We start from the raw sequence: 19,766 nt of genomic DNA on the forward strand, positions 1-19,766 counted from the left end.
TGAGGCACAGAAAGGGTTAAGCTGCTTGTTCAGGGTCACCCAGTTAATAAGTGGAGGAGCCTGGATTTGGACATGGGTTGTCAGGTTCCAGAGCCACCACAGTCATTTCTTGTCACCACCACAGCCATTTCAAGCATCCGGTTATGTGGTTCTGGTAGATATTGCCTTTTCTAATAAAGAAATAAGCAAAATCGACACAGATAAGGGACTAGTTTGCTCCAGAGTCTCTATTCCATGCATTTTGTGTAGCACATATGGTTCTGGACTAGAAAGCATTACACTTTGCAGAGAATCTCAGTTTCTCCACCAAGGCTCAAAATTCCCATGCTACTTAAAATAAGTCTCCTTAAGTTCCCCATTCACTGCATTTCTAACCATCTCCATTGTATCGTTCTCTATATGACAGAACATGAAGTTTTTACTCCTTTTATCTGCTCTGAAATTTATCTGTAATTTTTCGAACACTTTCTCTCAGAGCTACAGTTTTTCATCTATCACAGGAGCAGTAAACTTTCTTTGTAAAGGCCCAGATAGTAAATAATTTAGGCTATATGGATCATACGGTCTCTGTCACAACTCAGCTCTGCCCTTGTAGTTCAAATGCAGCCATAGATAGCAGAAAAACAAGTGAGCTTGGTTGTGTTCCACAAAACATTTCTTTTATAAAGTAAGCAGAGGGCCAGAACTGGCATATGGGCCATAGTTTGCTGACCCCTGATCTGTCTTATTACTCAACAGTGGGAAGTATGTATATCTTGCTTTGTCTTTTTTGAAGGGAGTACAATTAGGGGTTTTCTTGGAAGTGTTTCATTAATATTATTTTTGTATTATATCTTATTGATATATCATAGTTACACACATTGCAGATACATGTGCTATTTTGAAACATGTATATAATGTGTAATGATCAAGTCAGTCTAATTGGAATATCCATCACCTCAAACATTCAACTTTTCTAGTGTTAGAACATTACACTTCTTCTCTTCTACCTGTTTTGAAATATACCACACATTATTCTTAACTATACTTTTCCTACTGTAGTATTGAATACTACAACTTATTCCATCTATCCAAGTATATTTTTGTACCCATTAATCCACTTCTAATTTGAAAATACTTCCCTATTTTAAAAAATCACTTAATTCTATGGTATTTCCTGCATGTCTCTAGCAAACCTACGTTCTTTTGTTGACTATAATTTTGACTGCAAACACATTTTAAGGCAATTATTTAGTAGCCTATGTTTTTACAAACATTCATGTTCAATAGTTGCAGTAACTCTGTGAGATTGTCTTAAGAAAACCATTCCAATTTACAAAGGTAGCTTCCACATTCAGGAATTATAATATGGCTTTTTAATCTAAATTTTATGCTCTTGTGATTATGTGACATGATCTTTGCATTATATAGAAATCATATATGATTACTATCAGATGCACGTTAACTTTTAAATAATAAAGCTTTCAATGAACTTTCAACTCCATTTTTCACTTTCTAAGAATCACCTAATATTTCTGACACATCTTCGTAAATCCCAGAGAGTTACTGGACCCCTGCATTATAGCATCAATATCCTGCATACACTTGAGTCACATGATAGTTTTGATAGTAAATTCTGATGGGAATAAAAACAAAAGAAATGGTATTACTCTAGCTACATGACATGTATTATTCAATTTAATTTAATAGTATAACAATCCTGAGAACTAAGAATCACTATTCTACTCTCATAGGTGATGAAATGGATGCTACTAAATTCTAAATAATTGACCCTAGGCTTCAGAACTGGTAAGAGGCAGAAGTAGAATTCAGACACAGATAGAACCGAAGGTTTGTCTTTTTCATATGACATCAGAAGTGTCTCCTGGTTATCTATGGAACCCAATATCACGTTTGAACTTCCCAACCATCAATATACTTTTTAATTTTCTATACACTCTGTTTAGAATTCTCTGTATTTCTTTATGACAACCAGGAAAACTTGCTTATACCATTTGAGCAGTGAAGTTAAAAATCACAGACATAACTTCAATATGAGTTTTATTACTGGTTATCTGCTAGAGAGCTTGGAACATTCTGAATGGAATTAAAATGCATTTCATTGGTGTGGAATCATGAACATTTGTTAAAATTGTTTTGTAAAAAACTCCCTAGGTTTTCACAGCTGTAGAAATGCTCCCTCAAAGAAATAAGTGCAGAATGAATAAAAACAGATGTGGCATTTTTGCATATTATCAACAAAAATCTCTTTTTATTTTATCTTGTCAATGTCTTACCGTAACATTATTTATGCCATTATTCTGTTCACAACAAGTGCAAAGAAATTACATGACATTTCCAGTACATATACTGGTCTTCAGTAGGGTTTTCTGGTTACTTATATTTCTCTAGAGAGTACCTTTGCACAGGAAGTAATTTTCTATGTTTTCTAACTAAAACCCAACCTTTCTGGCTGTGCACTCTGAGAAACAGCAAACATTCTCCACTCTATTAAAAGTAATTGAGTCGGAACATTTAAAGGTATTTTAAATGAATGTGCACTGAACATTCTTCAACTTGGTTCAGGAAATAGATATAAGAAAGTTTTTAATACCCTGAAATTTTTAAGAAGAGGAAATTACCTTTGGTTATTTAAAGCTAGAAAAGATTGGGTTTAAGAACTTTAAGACAACGGGCTAAAATCAACTCCAAGGCAATGAAAGGGTCTTCCTTTAAAAAGTCACTAGTGTTTGTGTTTATAAATTTGTGCCTTCACTGTTGAATTTGTGCCTTCACTATTTAAAATGTATACACCGTATACAGGTTTAGCATTTCTAATCCAAAAATCCAAAATCCGAAATGTTACAAAATCTAAAACTTTTTGAGGGCCAACGTGATGTCACATGTGGAAAATTCAACACGTAAGTACTTAACTCAAACTTTGTTCCATGCACAATATTATTAAGAATATTGCATGAAATTATTTTCAGGTTATGTGTATAAGGTATATATGAAACATAAATGAGTTTTGTGTTTTGTGATAGACTTGGGTCATATCACCAAAATACCTCATTATGTATATGGAAATATCCCAAAATATAAAAAAGTCTGAAATCTGAAATACTTATGATCCCAAGCATTTCACATAAGAGCTACTGAACCTGTAGTACTCTTTTAGGCACTCAGATGTAGAGTGAAGTTAATTCTGTATAATATAAGCTAAAAACCATAATCATTGGCAGTACCTAGTGGTAATTCAAGCTTTCAACATCATTAGAATTTGAGGATGTTAATATACCTGCACAAAACAATCCTATGTGACTTTTCAAAGATGAAATTGCACTCAGTATGGTCAAATGAAGAAATTAAATCATGCTATGAATAAGTGATGTTTTATTAGGTAGATGTTCTAGCAAAACCTAATGCTTTACCTGAGAAGTTAATCACTTCTTACATTATTTTTCCAATTGTTAGTCTTCCCAAGAGTTGTGCTAACTTAATATTAATTTGATATATTAGCTGTATTCACTTAAAAGTTTACACAAAAAATATTTTACCATTTGTAATTGTTTCAAGTTTATATAAAGAATTAAATATATTTTAACAAGCATCTACATAATTGACATGATTTTTTTCTAACCTGAAAACCTAATTATCACCTTCTTACAGAGGACAAGGAACAGCTTTGCAGGCAAATTAATGTATCCTATCAGTGGGACAGTTTGTCACTTGCTTAAATAATCATCATCTTTGTTATAAGCTTTACAGAATGAAGAAAAGAGATAGGACCCCTCTCATACTATTACACATTAAAATTAACTTCCCACAGGTTTTTCAACAGTTTCCTACACTTTCACTGTCCTGAATCATAAAGTAGAAATGACAGCATTAACTGCTTTTCAAGAGATAAGAAGCAAATATATTTCATATCAGCTTTGTAAAATAAACAGACTTTAGTCACCACACAGATACATCATATATTTAATAGTACACAAGTTAAAAAGTAAGCCGCATGTTATAATATGATATCATAGTGCACTAGTAAAGAGGGTATGTAAAAAGGACTGCATTATTAACAATTAGTTGATATTATTAAGTAATTACCTAAAATGGACACCTGCCGTTAATTTCTGTACAATAAAGAGCTGGCACATGTTAAAACTGGTTTTCTTATTTGCTTATCTAAATGGGTAAAGTTATTAAAATTACAGTAATAAATGCACCTAAAATACACAAGATTTGTTAAAATGCTCTTAAAGTAAATATAGTATTGCTTGCATTTTGGAAACTTTAAAAAATAATATTCTTGCTATTAATTGCTACATTAAAGCTATTATTTCTAAACTGAATTACTTATAAATAAAAAAGAATTTTTAAAAGACTGATCTCAGTTCCAACTAGCAAATTATTTCAGACATTTTGCATTTATTTAATTTGCAATGCTGCAATTAAGAAAGAGCATCAACACTTTGACTTTTAGTTGGTCTGAAGCAAAGTCCCTTCCACGTGAGATTAAAACTGGTCTTGTTCATCAAATGGGATCAAAAGCTCCTTAATTAGTAGGTTGGACTAAGGTACACAGATGCCCTTTGACCTCCTATGACAGATTGCTAACATTTTAGCATTTACAACAGACTCTCAAGTATGCCGGCTGACATTCAAATACAACTCAAATTACACTTGGCTAAAGGAATTGTATACATCTACATAAGAAGGACTACTGGTGTAAAAAATCTAAGTCCCGGCAACGCAACACAAATCAAAACAATGACTTTGCCAGTATGCTTAATAGGGAAGGACTCTTCCAGTGTTCTCCGGATTGCGGGAAGTGCGGCAAGGCTGAGTGCATGTGGGCTAGCGCCCTCTGCTGGTTAGATTCTTCAACGTCTTTAAATCAAGAATCTTCAAGCCTTGATTAAAAAAAACGATGCTCTAAAGATTCTTTCTCTTTCTGGAATTAGGAATCTATGGGAAGCCTTTTAAAAATCTAAATTTTAATTCGATTTCAGGTATTCTAACCACCTGAATATTTATGTGAGGATCACAATAAAATTAGATTCCCAAATTTCTTATAAAATTTAAATTAAAAATTTAATAAATTCTTATGACTACATAATAAATAAGTGAACCATATGATAAAATAGTGTAACAATAAATAAAATAAGCTAAATAATTTAAATTTAAATAAATTCTGAATAAATACCTCTGATAAAACTAATCGTTAATAATATAGTGTGCCCAGGGGTGGCTGGCAAGATGGCTGAGTAGGAACAGCTCCTGTCTGCAGCTCCCAGCGAAATCAATGCAGAAGGTGGGTGATTTCTGCATTTCCAACTGAGGCACTCAGCTCATCTCATTTGGACTGGTTAGACAGTGGGTGCAGCCCACGGAGGGTGAGCTGAAGCAGGGTAGGGCGTTGCCTCACCCAGGAAGCACAAAGGGTCAGAGAACTCCCTCCCATAGCCAAGGGAAGCCCTGAGGGACTGTGCCATGAGGGATGGTGCATTCCAGCCCAGATACTAAGCTTTTCCCACAGTCTTTGCAACCTGCACACCAGGAGATTCACTCCAGTGCCTACACCACCAGGGCCATGGGTTTCAAGTACAAAATTGGGCTGCCATTTGTTTGGGCAGACAACGAGCTAGCTGCAGGATTTTTTTTCATACCCTGGTGGCGCCTGGAATACCAGCGAGACAGAACCGTTCACTCTCCTGGAAAGGGAGCTGAAGCCAGGGAGCCAAGTGGTTTAGCTCAGGGCATCCCATCCCCACAGAGCCCAGCAAGCTAAGATCCACTGGCTTGAAATTCTCGCTGTCAGCACAGCAGTCTGAAGTCAACCTGGGATGCTCCAGCTTGGTGGGGGGAGGGGTGTCCGCCATTACTGAAGCTTGAGTAGGCAGTTTTACCCTCACAGTGTAAACAAAGCCACTGGGAAGTTCAAACTGGACAGAGCCCACCGCAGCTCGGCAAAGCCGCTGTAGCCAGACTGCTTCTCTCAATTCCTCCTCTCTGGGCAAGGCATCTCCGAAAGAAAGGCAGCAGCCCTAGTCAGAGGCTTGTAGATAAAACTCCAATCTCCCTGGAGCAGAGCACCTGGGGGAAGGGGTAGCTGTGGGTGCAGCTTCAGCAACTTAAACCTTCCTGCTTGCTGGCTCTGAAGAGCACGTTCTAACCCAATGCAAGGAAGCAAAGAACCTTGAAAAAAGGTTAGATGAATTGCTAACTAAAATAACCAGTTTAGAGAAGAACATAAATGACCTGATGGAGCTGAAAAACACAGCACAAGAACTTCGTGAAGCATACACAAGTATCAGTAGTTGAACTGATCAAGTGGAAGAAAGGATATCAGAGACTGAAGATCAACTTAACAAAAGAAAGCATGAAGACAAGATTAGAGAAAAAAGAATGAAAAGGAATGAACAAAGCCTCCAAGAAATGCGGGACTATGTAAAAAGACCAAACCTACGTTTGAATGGTGTACATGAAAGTGACAGGGAGACCAAGTTGAAAAACACTCTTCAGGATATTATCCAGAAGAACTTCACCAACCTAGCAAGACAGGCCAACATTCAAATTCAGGAAATACGGAGAACACCACAAAGATACTCGTTGAGAAGAGCAACCCCAAGACACACAATCTTCAGATTCACCAAGGTTGAAATGAAGGAAAAAATGTTAAGGGCAGCCAGAGAGACAGGTGAGGTTACCCACAAAGGGAACCCTATCAGACTAACAGCAGATCTCTCTGCAGAAACCCTACAAGCCAGAAGAGAGAGGGGGGCCAATAAGCAACATTCTTAAAGAAATGAATTTTCAACCCAGAATTTCATATCCAGGCAAACTAAGCTTCGTAAGGGAAGGAGAAATAAAATACTTTACAGACAAGCAAATGCTGAGAGATTTTGTCACCACCAGGCCTGCCTTACAAGAGCTCCTGAAGAAACCACTAAATATGGAAAGGAAAAACTGGTACCAGCCAATGCAAAAGCATACCAAATTGTAAAGACCATCAATGCTATGAAGAAACTGCATCAACTAACATGCAAAATATCAAGCTAGCATTATCATGACAGGATCAAATTCACACATAACAATATTAACCTTAAATGTAAATGGGTGAAATGCCCTAATCAAAAGACACAGGCTGGCAAATTGGATAAAGAGTCAAGACCCATTGGTGTGCTGTATTCGGGAGACCCACCTCACATGCAAAGACACACATAGGCTCAAAATAAAGGGATGGAGGAAGATTTACCAAGCAAATGGAAAGCAAAGAAAAAAAAAAAAACCAGGGATTGCAATCCTAGTCTCTTATAAAACAGACTTTAAATCAACAAAGACAAAAAAAGACAAAGAAGGGCATGACATAATGGTAAAGGAATCAATCCACCAAGAAGAGCTAACTCTCCTAAATATATATGCATCCAATACAGGAGCACGCAGATTCATAAAGCAAGCTCTTAGAGACCTACAAAGAGACTTAGACTCCCACACAATAATAATGGGAGACTTGAACACCCCACTGTGAATATCAGACAGATCAACAAGACAGGAAATTAACAAGAGTGTTCAGGACTTGAACTCAGCTCCAGACCAAGTGGACCTAATAGACATCTACAGAATTCTCCACCCCAAATCAACAGAAATACATTCTTCTCAGCACCACATCACACTTATTCTAAAACTGACCACATAATTGGAAGTAAAACATTCCTCAGCAAATGCAAAAGAACGGAAATCATAACAGTCTCTCAGACCACAGTGCAATCAAATTAAAACTCAGGATTAAGAAACTCACTCAAAACTACACAACTACAGGGAAATTGAACAACCAGATCCTGAATGAGTACGGGGTAAAAAAGCAAATTAAGGCAGAAATAAATAATTTCTTTGAAATCAATTAGAACAAAGACACAATGTACCAGAATTTCTGGGACTCAGCTAAAGCATTGTTTACAGGGAAACTTATAGCACTAAATGCCCACAGGGAAGAGCAGGAAAGGTCTAAAATCAACACCCTAACATCACAATTAAAAGCACTGGAGCAGCAAGAGCAAACACATTCAAAAGCTACCAGAAGACAAGAAATAGCTAAGATGAGAGCAGAACTGAAGGAGATAGAGACACACATACACAAAAACCCTTCAAAAAATCAATGAATCCAGGAGCTGTTTTTTTTAAAGATAAACAAAATAGACCACTAGCCAGATTAATAAAGAAAAGAGAGAAGAATCAAATAGACAGAGTAAAAAATGGTAAAGGGGATATCAGCACTGATCTCACAGAAATACAAACTACCATCAGAGAATACTATAAATACCACTATGTAAATAAACTAGAAAATCTAGAAGAAATGGATAAATTCCTGGACACATACACCCTCCCAAGACTAAACCAGGAAGAAGTCGAATCCCTGAATAGACCAATAACAAGTTCTGTAACTGAGGCTGTAATTAATAGCCTACAAACCAAAAAAAGCCTAGGACCAGACAGATTCACAGCCGAATTCTACCAGAGGTATGAAGAGGAGTTGGTATCATGCCTTCTGAAACTATTCCAGGTGATAGAAAAAGAGGGACGCCTCCCTAACTCATTTTATGAGGCCAGCATCATCCTGATACCAAAACCTGGCAGAGACACAACAAAAAAAGAAAATTTCAGGCCAATATCCCTGATGAACACTGATGAAAAAATCCTCAGTAAAATACTGGCAAACCGAATCCAGCAGGACATCAAAAAGCTTATCTGCAACAATCACCTTGACCTCATCCCTGGGATGCAAGGCTGGTTCAACATATGCAAATCAGTAACTGTAATCCATCACATAAACAGAACCAAGGACAAAAACCACATGATTATCTCAATAGATGCAGAAAAGGCCTTTGATAAAATTCAACAGCCCTTCATGCTAAAAACTCTCAATAAACTGGGTATTGATGGAATGTATCTCAAAATAATAAGAGCTATTTATGACAAACCCACAGCCAATATCCTACTGAATGGGCAAAAGCTGGAACTATTCCCTTTGAAAACTGGCACAAGACAAGGGTGCCCTCTCTCACCACTCCTATTCAATATAGTATTGGAAGTTCTGGCCAGGGCAATCAGGCAAGAGAAAGAAATAAAGGGTATTCAAATAGGAAGAGAGGAAGTCAAATTGTCTCTGTTTGCAGATGACATGATTGTATATTTAGAAAACCCCATCATCTCAGCCCCAAATCTCTTTAAGCTGATAAGCAACTTCAGCAGTCTCAGGAGAAAAAATCAATGTGCAAATATCACAAGCATTCCAGTACACCAATAATGGACCGAGAGCCAAGTCATGAGTGAACTCCCATTCACAACTGCTACAAAAAGAATAAAATACCTAGGAATACAACTTACAGGGGATGTGAAGGACCTCTTCAAGGAGAACTGCTCAAGGAAATAGGAGAGGACACCAACAAATGGAAAAACATTCCATGCTCTTGGATAGGAAGAATCAATATCATGAAAATGGCCATACTGCCCAAAATAATTTAGAGATTCAATGCTATCCCCATCAAGCAACCATTGACTTTTCTCACAGAATTAGAAAAAACTACTTTAAATTTCATATGGAGCCAAAAAGGAGGCTGTATAGCCAAGACAATCCTAAGCGAAAAGAACAAAGCTGGAGGCATCACGCTACCTGACTTCAAACTATATTACAAGGCTACAGTACCCAAAACAGCATGGTACTGGTACCAAAACAGATATATAAACCAATGGAACAGAACATAGGCCTCAGGAATAATGCCACACATTTACAACCATCTGATCTTTGACAAACTTGACAAAAACAAGCAATGGGGAAAGGATTCCCTATTTAAAAAAAGGTGTTGGGAAAACTGGCCAGCCATATGCAGAAAACGGAAACCGGACCCCTACCTTACACTTTATACAAAAATTAACTCAGGATGGATTAAAGCTGGAAACCATCATTCTCAGCAAACTAATACAAGAACAGAAAACCAAACACCGCATGTTCTCACTCATAAGTGGGAGTTGAACAATGAGAAGACATGGAAACAGGGAGGGGAACATCACATATTGGGGCCTGTCGGGGGGTGGGGGGCCTAGGGAAGGGATAGCACTGGGCATAATACCTAATGTAGGTGACGGATCGATGGGTGCAGCAAACTACCGTGGCACATGTATACCTATGTAACAAAACTACATGTTCTGCACATGTACCCCAGAACTTAAAGTATAATAAGAAGAAGAAAAGATGGATTAAAGACTTAAATGTAAGACCTAAAACCATAAAAACCCTAGAAGAAACCCTAGGCAATACCATTCAGGACATAGGCATGGACAAAGACTTCATAACTAAAACACCAAAAGCAATGGCAACAAAAGCCAAAATTGACAAAGGGGATCTAATTAAACAAAAGAGCTTTTGCACAACAAAAGAAACTATCATCAGTGTGAAAGGCAACCTACAGAATGGGAGAAAATTTTTGCAATCTATCCATCTCGCAAAGGGCTAATATCCAGAATCTACAAGGAACTTAAACAAATTTACAAGAAAAAAAAAAACAACCCCATCAATAAGTGGGCAAAGGATATGAACAGACACTTCCAAAAGAAGACATTTATGCAGCCAACAAACATATGAAAAAAAGCTCATCATCACTGGTCATTAGAGAAATGCAAATCAAAACCACAATGAGATAACATCTCACGCCAGTTAGAATGGCAATCATTAAAAAGTCAGGAAACAACAGATTCTGGAGAGGATGTGGAGAAATAGGAACACTTTTACATTGCTGGTGGGAGTGTAAATTAGTTCAACCATTGTGGAAGTCAGTGTGGTGATTCCTCAAGGATCTAGAACCAGAAATACCATTTGACCAAGCGATCCCATGACTGGGTATATACCCAAAGGATTATAAATCATTCTACTATAAAGACACATGCACACGTATATTTATTTCAGAACTATTCACAATAGCAAAGACTTGGAACCAACCAAAATGCCCATCGATGACAGACTGGATAAAGAAAGTGTGGCACATATACACCATGGAATACTAGGCAGCCATAAAAAAGGATGGGTTCATGTCCTTCGCAGGGACATGGATGAAGCTGGAAATCATCATTCTCAGCAAACTAACACTGGAACAGAAAACCAAACACTGCATGTTCTCACTCATAAGTGGGAGTTGAACAATGAGAACACATGGACACAGGGAGGGGAACATCACACACCAGGACCTGTCGGGAGGTGGGGGACTAGGGGAGGGATAGCATTGGGAGAAATACCTAATGTAGATGATGGGTTGATGGGTGCAACAAACCACCATGGCACATGTATACCTATGTAACAAACCTGCACATTCTGCACATGTATCCCAGAACTTCAAGTAAAATAAAAAAATAAAAAATAATAATTTAGTGTGCCTAGTAATTTTTTTCATTATATACGAAGTATAATTTGCCAATTATTTTTTCAATCTTTTGAAAAAATCAGATTACAATGAGTATGGTTCAAAATAACAAAACTTTGTCAACGAATTGAGTTACCACTACTCTGGATTTTACTGATACTACAGTTTGCAGATAATAAAACAATAATGGCTCCTTTATTGCAATGACTATTCAACTCCATCATAAATATCCCAGGCCAGTAAAATTTATTGTCCATGTAATTGACCTAGATATTGCTCCAATACCTCACATTCAGCAGACACAGAATCAAATGCATAATCTTGATCCCACACAACACCTCTTCTTCTACATTCACCTCTTGGTTGGTATTGCCAGTGTTCTGCCTTCATTCACATATTTTCACTCATCATTCCATTCCTTTTCACATTCATACCGATATCAATTACCAAACTTGGTGTTGGTAACCCCTTTTCTCTTCTACAAATCAATTTCCTTGGTCTTATCCAGTCTTTGTTTAAAATCTATAGTTTCATATTGTGTCAAGGATAAAGGGCATGTTCCAGTAGGACTGCCCAAGTTCTTTGTCATCTGACTATGATCTACATATTCCTTTGAATCTTTTGTTTCTCACATTTATTTATTTACTTATTTCTGTATTTATTTGAACTATTTGTGGTCACCACTACTCATTGATATGTTATATGGCTCCAAAGTCATTTGTAAAACTTCTCTTTATCTTTTAAAATAATGTATCAGGTTTTATGCAAAACCTTCCTAATCAACACTATCCCATCACTGCAGAAGAAGTATTTTCTCCTTTGTATCCTCTGTGTATGATACTCCAACCACTGCACTCATCTTACAGTATTATATATGTGTTTGCATGTATCTTTTCCCCACTAAGCTATAAACTCTAAGTGGTTGGAATGGTGTTAAACTCATCTTCTACCCTGAGCAAAATAAGTCTTTTCTGGAACATATTAGCCTTGCATCAAATGAGTATTTATCTAGACAGAATGTTTAGTAAATTGCTAAATATGTAAACTAGAGCAAGTTATACTTCTGAATTTGTTTTCTAATATGTGAAGTAGAAATAATAATTGTAACTATCTCCTAAGATTGTGTGTGGATTAAATAAAATAATCCAGAAAAATCATTTAGTAGAGTATCTGGAACATAGCCCAGCCTTTAAGAAATATAAATGATGAGTTTTATTGTAGTCTATTGCCACAAGGACACACAACTTACACATTAGGTTTACAACTGTTTATTAGGCTATAATAATTGAGAATAAAAATAAGATTGGGACTAATGATTAGTGATATTAGCTTAAGTTTTCATGGTAACCAAGCTTTTTTTTTTTCCCCTAGTAAGATGTATAGATCTAGAAAAAGCAATAGAATTTTTTTTAACTTTGTGTTCTTTTCTGTATGTCATATGATACTTTAAATTACTTTAGTTATATTTGAAAATAATTTTTATCATTAGGTGAGTAGAAAACAGGCTAAAGCATCCAGGTTGAAATGTAAAACAGCCAAAATAATTAAAGTAATTGAATTTGAACATAAATGAATTTTATATTCATAAATTTGCAAACTACATGAATCACAGTACATGAAACTTTCTGGTATTTTAGAAGTTATTGCCAAAATTCCAAATGACTTTTTAAATTTAAATATGCCTTAAAGATTAAAGCAAAATGAATTAAATAAGGCAAAGTAAAAGTAAGATGAAAAGTAAGTAAACAAAATATTAAAAGAATATGTATAAAGAACAAACTGTGTCTACATATTAAAAACCAAACAAATTATGACATCACAGTGACTACTAAACATCAGTAAGTAAGAAGAGTGCATAGTGGCATGTGCTCTGCATAGACATAAATGTACATGTAAAGATTTATTCTTTAAAAGCATATAAACGTACAGATGCTTGCTTGCACGGCAAATGGTTTTGTTACATCAGGATTTCTCCGTGTACTTGTTAGTATTTTTATCACATCATTAAAAAGTTTCAGTAGAAGATGAGGATCATAGAAATTCAGATTTAAGTGACCTCCTTAAAGCTGAGAAATGAACTGCCAAACCCAAAGTCTTTGCAAAGCCCAACTCATTTTTAAAATATATGAAGGTTTTGGCAGAGAATGCTTTTTGACCCCTGTTATTCATTTTTCTTTCTTTCTGTGTACACAAGAACCTCTCAGACTTTATGTGAGCACATGACACCACCACGCCCCTGCCAGAGATCACATTTTCCTGAGCTCTTGCCTTTAAGGGTGGCTAGGTCACTAAGTTGTGATATGAGTAGCAGCGACAGGGGCGACTCCCAGTGGAAAAACTTGGTGAAGATGCTGTGGGCATTGGACATGGGTATGAGAAAAATACTTGTTGGGATGTCTTCTCCAGTCCTCAGACAGAAAGAGGCACCTCCTCCTGGTAGCATATTGTACTCCATTTTGCATTTACCTCACTGATAGTCTTTACCACATTTTATTGTGATTACATGTTTGGCTTTTGTCTTCCCTGTAGGCCCAAAGGCTTTTCAAGAGCAGAGAGGATATTTCATATTAACATTACTCATTCTCCAAGTACTTTCACATTATAGAACTATAATAAATATTTCTCAAGCTATACAAAATAATGAAAAGAAAACATAAGAGTCTGCAGGTATGATCCTGATGATGAATTCTGACTTTGCAAGAACAATCAAGGCAAAATGAGGAAAGCTTGGAAGAGAGTCAGAATGTCCTGGGAATAGGTATAGAATGAATCCAAGGAAATGCCAGATGGTGAGACTTGGAGGCAATAAGTGATAAGATGATCAATCATAATTGCTAGTATTTGGGGGAACACAATATTTGCTAGCCACTGTTAAAATGTTCTTCATCCAGTGTTAATTTATTTTTGCAACACACCCCCCAGGTTGATGCCATTAGTATCAATCCTCATTACACTGATTAGAAAACTGGGGCATGGAGAGAGGAGAAATTTTCCTAAAGTCACACAGTTAGGAGGTGGAAGAGCCACTATTTGAAGCCACGGAGCCCTAACTAGCACATTATAAATATCTGGGGGAAAGAAGAGGTAAATTGAGGAGACCCAAGCATGACTCCCCAATAACATCCCCTGCTTATTAGCGTTGTCTTAATTCTTCATAGTGAAGTATGGCCCATAGGTCACACTTGCTCACATGTGATATATGTAGTGTGAGCCTTACTCCTAGCTGCTGGTGTACACAATTATTGAGACTTTCTGTGATGCATTATCCATCGGATTTGCATGAGTTGGAAGTAGACGTTTGCATGTGCACACAAGCTGGCCTAAGAACAGAAATGAGCCATCAACAGGGAGGGGGAATTATCATATAAATCCGAAACATTTCAAGCGCACATCTACTTCCAGGGATCATAAACATAAAAAGGTTAAATAAGGCAGGAGTTGTCAGTGGTTTGGTGACTATGAAACAGGAATGAGGTAATCAAACTGGTCTTATCTTTCATTGAAAAATACGAACAAGCGCTCATTGAGTGCCTAGGAGCACTCAGCAAGCTTTGATCAACAGAGCTTTGGACCATACTTAAAATAGCAACATTAAGGCCAGGTGTGGTGGCTCATGCCCGTAATCCCAGCACTTTGGGAGGCCAAGGCAGGTGGATCACGAGGTCAAAAGATCGAGACAATCCTGGCTAACATGGTGAAACCCTGTCCTGTTAAAAATGTACCAAAGAAAGTTAAAGTCGATTTTAGTACCAGCAAGACCAGTTAACACCTTAGAAATGTTTTTTAAATACAGTGACAGGCCTAAACAGTTGCAGCCAGTCAACACTGCAAAATAGGGGCAAGAACCTTGGACCAAGATTCACTAGAGCGTAATTTACTAATCACAAGGAGGGTTTCTTGTTTACTACTGTATCCTCAGTGTTCCATAAATACATTCAATAAATCTTTGTTGAATGAATAAACCAAAAAAAAAAAAAAAAAACACACAAAAATTAGCTGGGCATGGTGGTGCACATCTGTAGTCCCAGCTACTTAGGAGGCTGAGGCAGTAGAATCGCTTGAACCTGGGAGGCGGAGGTTGCAGTGAGCTGAGATCGCGCCACTGCACTGCAGCCTGGCGACAGAGCAAGACTCGTCTCAAAATAAATAAATAGCAACATTAATAACGATGGCGTTTATATAGAGAGGCTAGATGGATTCAGCCTGATGACTTTGTCAGTCTCTTATTTTGACCAGCCAAGCTACTGAAGTTCCTATCTAGGGAGTGATGTGGAGCTGTGCTTGTCAAAGCACAGTTCTTGGACTATGTCCATCAGAGTTTCTGGAGGACATGGTCAAAAATGAAAATTTCTGGACTATGCCTTGAACCAATTAAATCAAAGCATAAAAGGACAGAAAGTTGTATATACATGTACCATATTTACGCTTAATGAGTTTTTGTATGTTACGTATATAATTATTATATGTTTATATAAGCTAATTGTCATAAATATATTTATTTATATAATTATTTTATTACTTACTGTTTTTAAATATTTTATTACATACTTATTTATATAACTATTAACCATATTATTTATATAAAATTGCTAGAAATTTTCTAAAAGAGATTTTAAATGTTAATTCCACAAAAGTATATGAGTTAATGCATGTGTGAAATATCTTGATTTAGCCATTCCACAATGTATACAAACATCAAAGAATCCTATTGAACATCATAACTAAATACAACTTATGTTTTTAATAAAAATAAAATATAAAATATAAGTAACAGACAAATATATGTACGCATATTATATATATACTTATATAAAACATAACATACATTTTTAATTCTGTATGATGTAATTATTATGCTGACTGAAGTTTGGGAACCATGGCATTACATATCCCAATATGAAAACACTGTTAATGCAGAAAATACAAATTTCAAAATGCTGCATATGTGAGAATATTATTTTTCTCTTCAAAGAGCAATGTTTATGACTGAACCATTTTTTAAAAAATAAATCATTCAAGGTTAATATTTTAGAATTAACTTTGTTCAGTCAGAAAATAACGTTGAACATTTTCACATAACTACATGTATTCCAAAAGAAATGCATGAGTAACTAATGCTTATGTGGAGGGAGAAGCAACGCAGAGGATATAATTAGTTCCAATTAGCCATGCCAGGGGATTACTTTCTAGGTAAGATTACCTTATAATGAGGTGATTAACCTCTTTGGAAAAAGTTCAAGCCAGGCTTACCTTCTACTTAATATGTCCTGTAAAGAAGTGTTACAACGAGGGTCCTCAACATTGTTCCCTGGGATAATTGCCACCAAGAATCAATTGATTCTATTCCAGAAGAATCAAAAAGCATTTTTATTATATTATTGATAGAATGAATTCTAACACATCTATATATTAGAAATTAAGTATTTAAATTTCATATCAAATTAACTACATTATATGGCACGGATTTTATTTATACTAACAAAACAGCAATTGAACTCTAGTCAATTCCAAATACAGATCTATCGGCTATCTATGAACATCAAAGGGGAAGAAAATTCTATCATTGATACTGGTTAAGGTCACAGGCTTATTTCCAAAAGGAGACTGTCCATTGTCTAATTAGTTTAGAGGATCGCTTCTGTCTCCAGAACACAATTGAATTTTGTTGCCGTTGGAGAGGCTGATGCTAACCTAGGTGGCAGGGCTGAACACAAGGGAACAGAAGCTTCAGTGTTTTCACCATAAAACACGAGATAAATTCAGGATAGGGATTTTGGAAATAATAGATTTAACTGTTGTCCAAGCTTATCTGCAGTTTCTTCCCTTTAAACTAAATTGATAGTTTACTTATTATGGACTAATTAAAATTCTTATATATAATATTATCTATGTAATATATCTGTTACATATATATATTGTTGTCAGCTTATAAGGAACAATAAATAATTTTCTTTGTGTTTTAATTTAACAAATACTTCCTGAAAGTTTGCGTGTAGGCATACAAGCTACAACAATGAGTAGAAATTTTTTCTAAAAGTGGTTTTTTACTGTTTAATACTCTTCCCTATAAGAAAATACTTAAACTTGAATTATTCTTGTAATCTTGTGGACATCTCTGAATTAATTACTGTTACTTTACAAATCTTGTTTCTTTATTTGTTATCCTGGAAGTATTTGTATGTGTGTGTATATAAAATTTTTGCATAGACCACACGCAAATTCATGTAAAGTAATAATACAAACCCTAGGAATCGAAAGGCAAAATCAAGGGGAAAATATTTAAAATATTTGCATGGAAATGATAATAATAAAATGTAAGTATCTTGCAAACAGAAACTAGAAGTAAATATTTCTGTTTTATTTAAATGAGAGCATATACAATCAACCCTTACTTCAGCATGTATCTGTTAGAGCTCAATGGTCACCTTAATTTGGGAGCCCCAGGAAATGTCTTCCCTCTGTACAGTTACAAAGTAGAATTTTTCTCTGGTTTATATTCTTCTGTGGAACTTACGATTATCTAAGCTCTCTGTAATCCCAAGTTCCATTTCTTCATTTACCTTAGATTCTAAAAATCTAGGCCTTAGCTGAATGCCCATCAAATAAACAGGGCTCCTTAGTAAATGTTTGCAGAAAAAGTAAACAACCAAATCAATAGCAGATAAGCAGTATTTTATCCAAACTTCAGAAACTTTATTAATATTTTTTGTTACTTCACTGCAGGGGCAAAAATAAAAAATGAACAGGAGAATAAAAAATTTGGTGTGAAAGAAGAAAGAGAGTGAGGGGCAAAAAAGGAAGGGAGAAAAGTTATTCCCTTCTCTATTCATCCTCCAGTCCTCACTCACTCTATTCCAAAGAGCCATCTTACAAACATGATTTTAAACAGCCTGGATACAGAAGTAAGTGTTCTGGTTTTATTAATGGTGCCAAGAAATGATGCAGGAAGCTTCAGGTGAATTGAAACCCCCTGCATGAGAACACACACAGTCCTGACTCATTTAACCATTCTCATTTCTACCTGCTCAGATCCAACAAAGTATTTAAGCAAGTCTCAACATACAAATAAAAATATATGAATCCAGGAGCATAGTAAATTATTTTAAAAGCTTTACATTAGGAATACACACATAGAAGAGCACACATAATTGTAAGAGATTTATATAAATATGATAAAATGAAAACTCTTAGCAAATATATATGTATACAAATATATAAATCGATGCATCACAAATACATATATGTATACACATATATACATCTATATATTTACCTATTTATCTGTACACTATATGGTTTATAGGCAAACCGTAATTTAGTCATATGGAAAAACTGGCCTCATGATAATGCTTACACACACAAATTTCAAAAATTTCATTTAAATGATATAGCAAAGTATTCTAAGTTAGAATGAAAAATGAGTATGTTTCTTCTTTAAAAACACATCAATTCATTCTAGTACACAGAAACTAAAGACATAAAAGTGCTTTAGGACATGAAACTCTCATGAAGATATGATTCTCTTCAAAAGGTCCCTGCACAACACCACTATTTCTAATAAAACTGATTTTATTCAAAACACTAAAAATCAAAAACATTTAACTTTTAATTTCAGTAGTACTGTTTACCTAGTCGGCTAATAAGATAGTGACATATACACAAGGTAGAAGTGTGCCTTAAAACATGATAACAATTTACATTTTTAAATGAAAACAATTCAGTCTACAATAATGAAGTTGTCGTGACTGAGGCAAAAGTGAGGTCAAATACCTGAATGATAACATTGTGATATACTTCATCCTTTCTTTACTTTCACTGTTTTTAATAGATTGTGAATGTCAGTAATTTAAAAATCAATTGTACTCCTGAAATAACAGTTTAATTCCTAAAAGTTTAAAGTGAAATAAAACATGAATTCCTACAAATGTGATTCTACAAAGATACGTGTTAAAAGCCTTCAGAGGAAAATAAATACAAATATCTTCTATATTCTATTTGCTATGTCATACCTGACTCAAAAATATATGTAAGATATACATTTAAGAGAATATGTCATGAAATTCATTGGATGCCAATTTTCAATTGGCTTTTATCATTTGTACATTAAAGATTCTTACAGAAGATCAAGAAAATTATAAATATGAATATATCAACAGAATATATCATCATGATGTAAGACAATTTGAATTGCTCTGGAACTTCAAAAGTATTTTGTTGAATTCACAGAAACAATTTCTCAATGGTACTTTATATGGTAAGTAAAAATATTTGGCTTTGATATAGCATTTTTCTGTCACTACTGAAATATTTTATTTTTAACTTCTCATTATATTCTAGAACTTTAATGGAATTTTTTATCTCTAGATAACAAATGGC

At 35.4% G+C, this 19,766-nt stretch overlaps 1 protein-coding gene across 24 annotated transcripts in view; it reads right to left on the reverse strand.

Moving 5' to 3' along the window:
* The window catches only part of DGKB (diacylglycerol kinase beta), an 818,895-nt gene that overhangs the window by 300,657 nt on the left and 498,472 nt on the right, over positions 1-19,766 (reverse strand). The window contains exon 22 of one of the 24 annotated variants that reach the window (XM_016957110.4): positions 16,484-16,730. The exons of the other annotated variants lie outside the window; for them this stretch is intronic. Coding sequence (XP_016812599.1) covers positions 16,721-16,730 — 10 coding nt within the window. The 3' untranslated portion in view covers positions 16,484-16,720. Of the gene's footprint in view, positions 1-16,483; positions 16,731-19,766 lie in introns of those variants that run through there. 24 annotated transcript variants of the gene reach the window in all.

The sequence above is a fragment of the Pan troglodytes genome, chromosome 6, assembly GCF_028858775.2.
Source record: "Pan troglodytes isolate AG18354 chromosome 6, NHGRI_mPanTro3-v2.0_pri, whole genome shotgun sequence".
NCBI lineage: Eukaryota > Metazoa > Chordata > Mammalia > Primates > Hominidae > Pan > Pan troglodytes.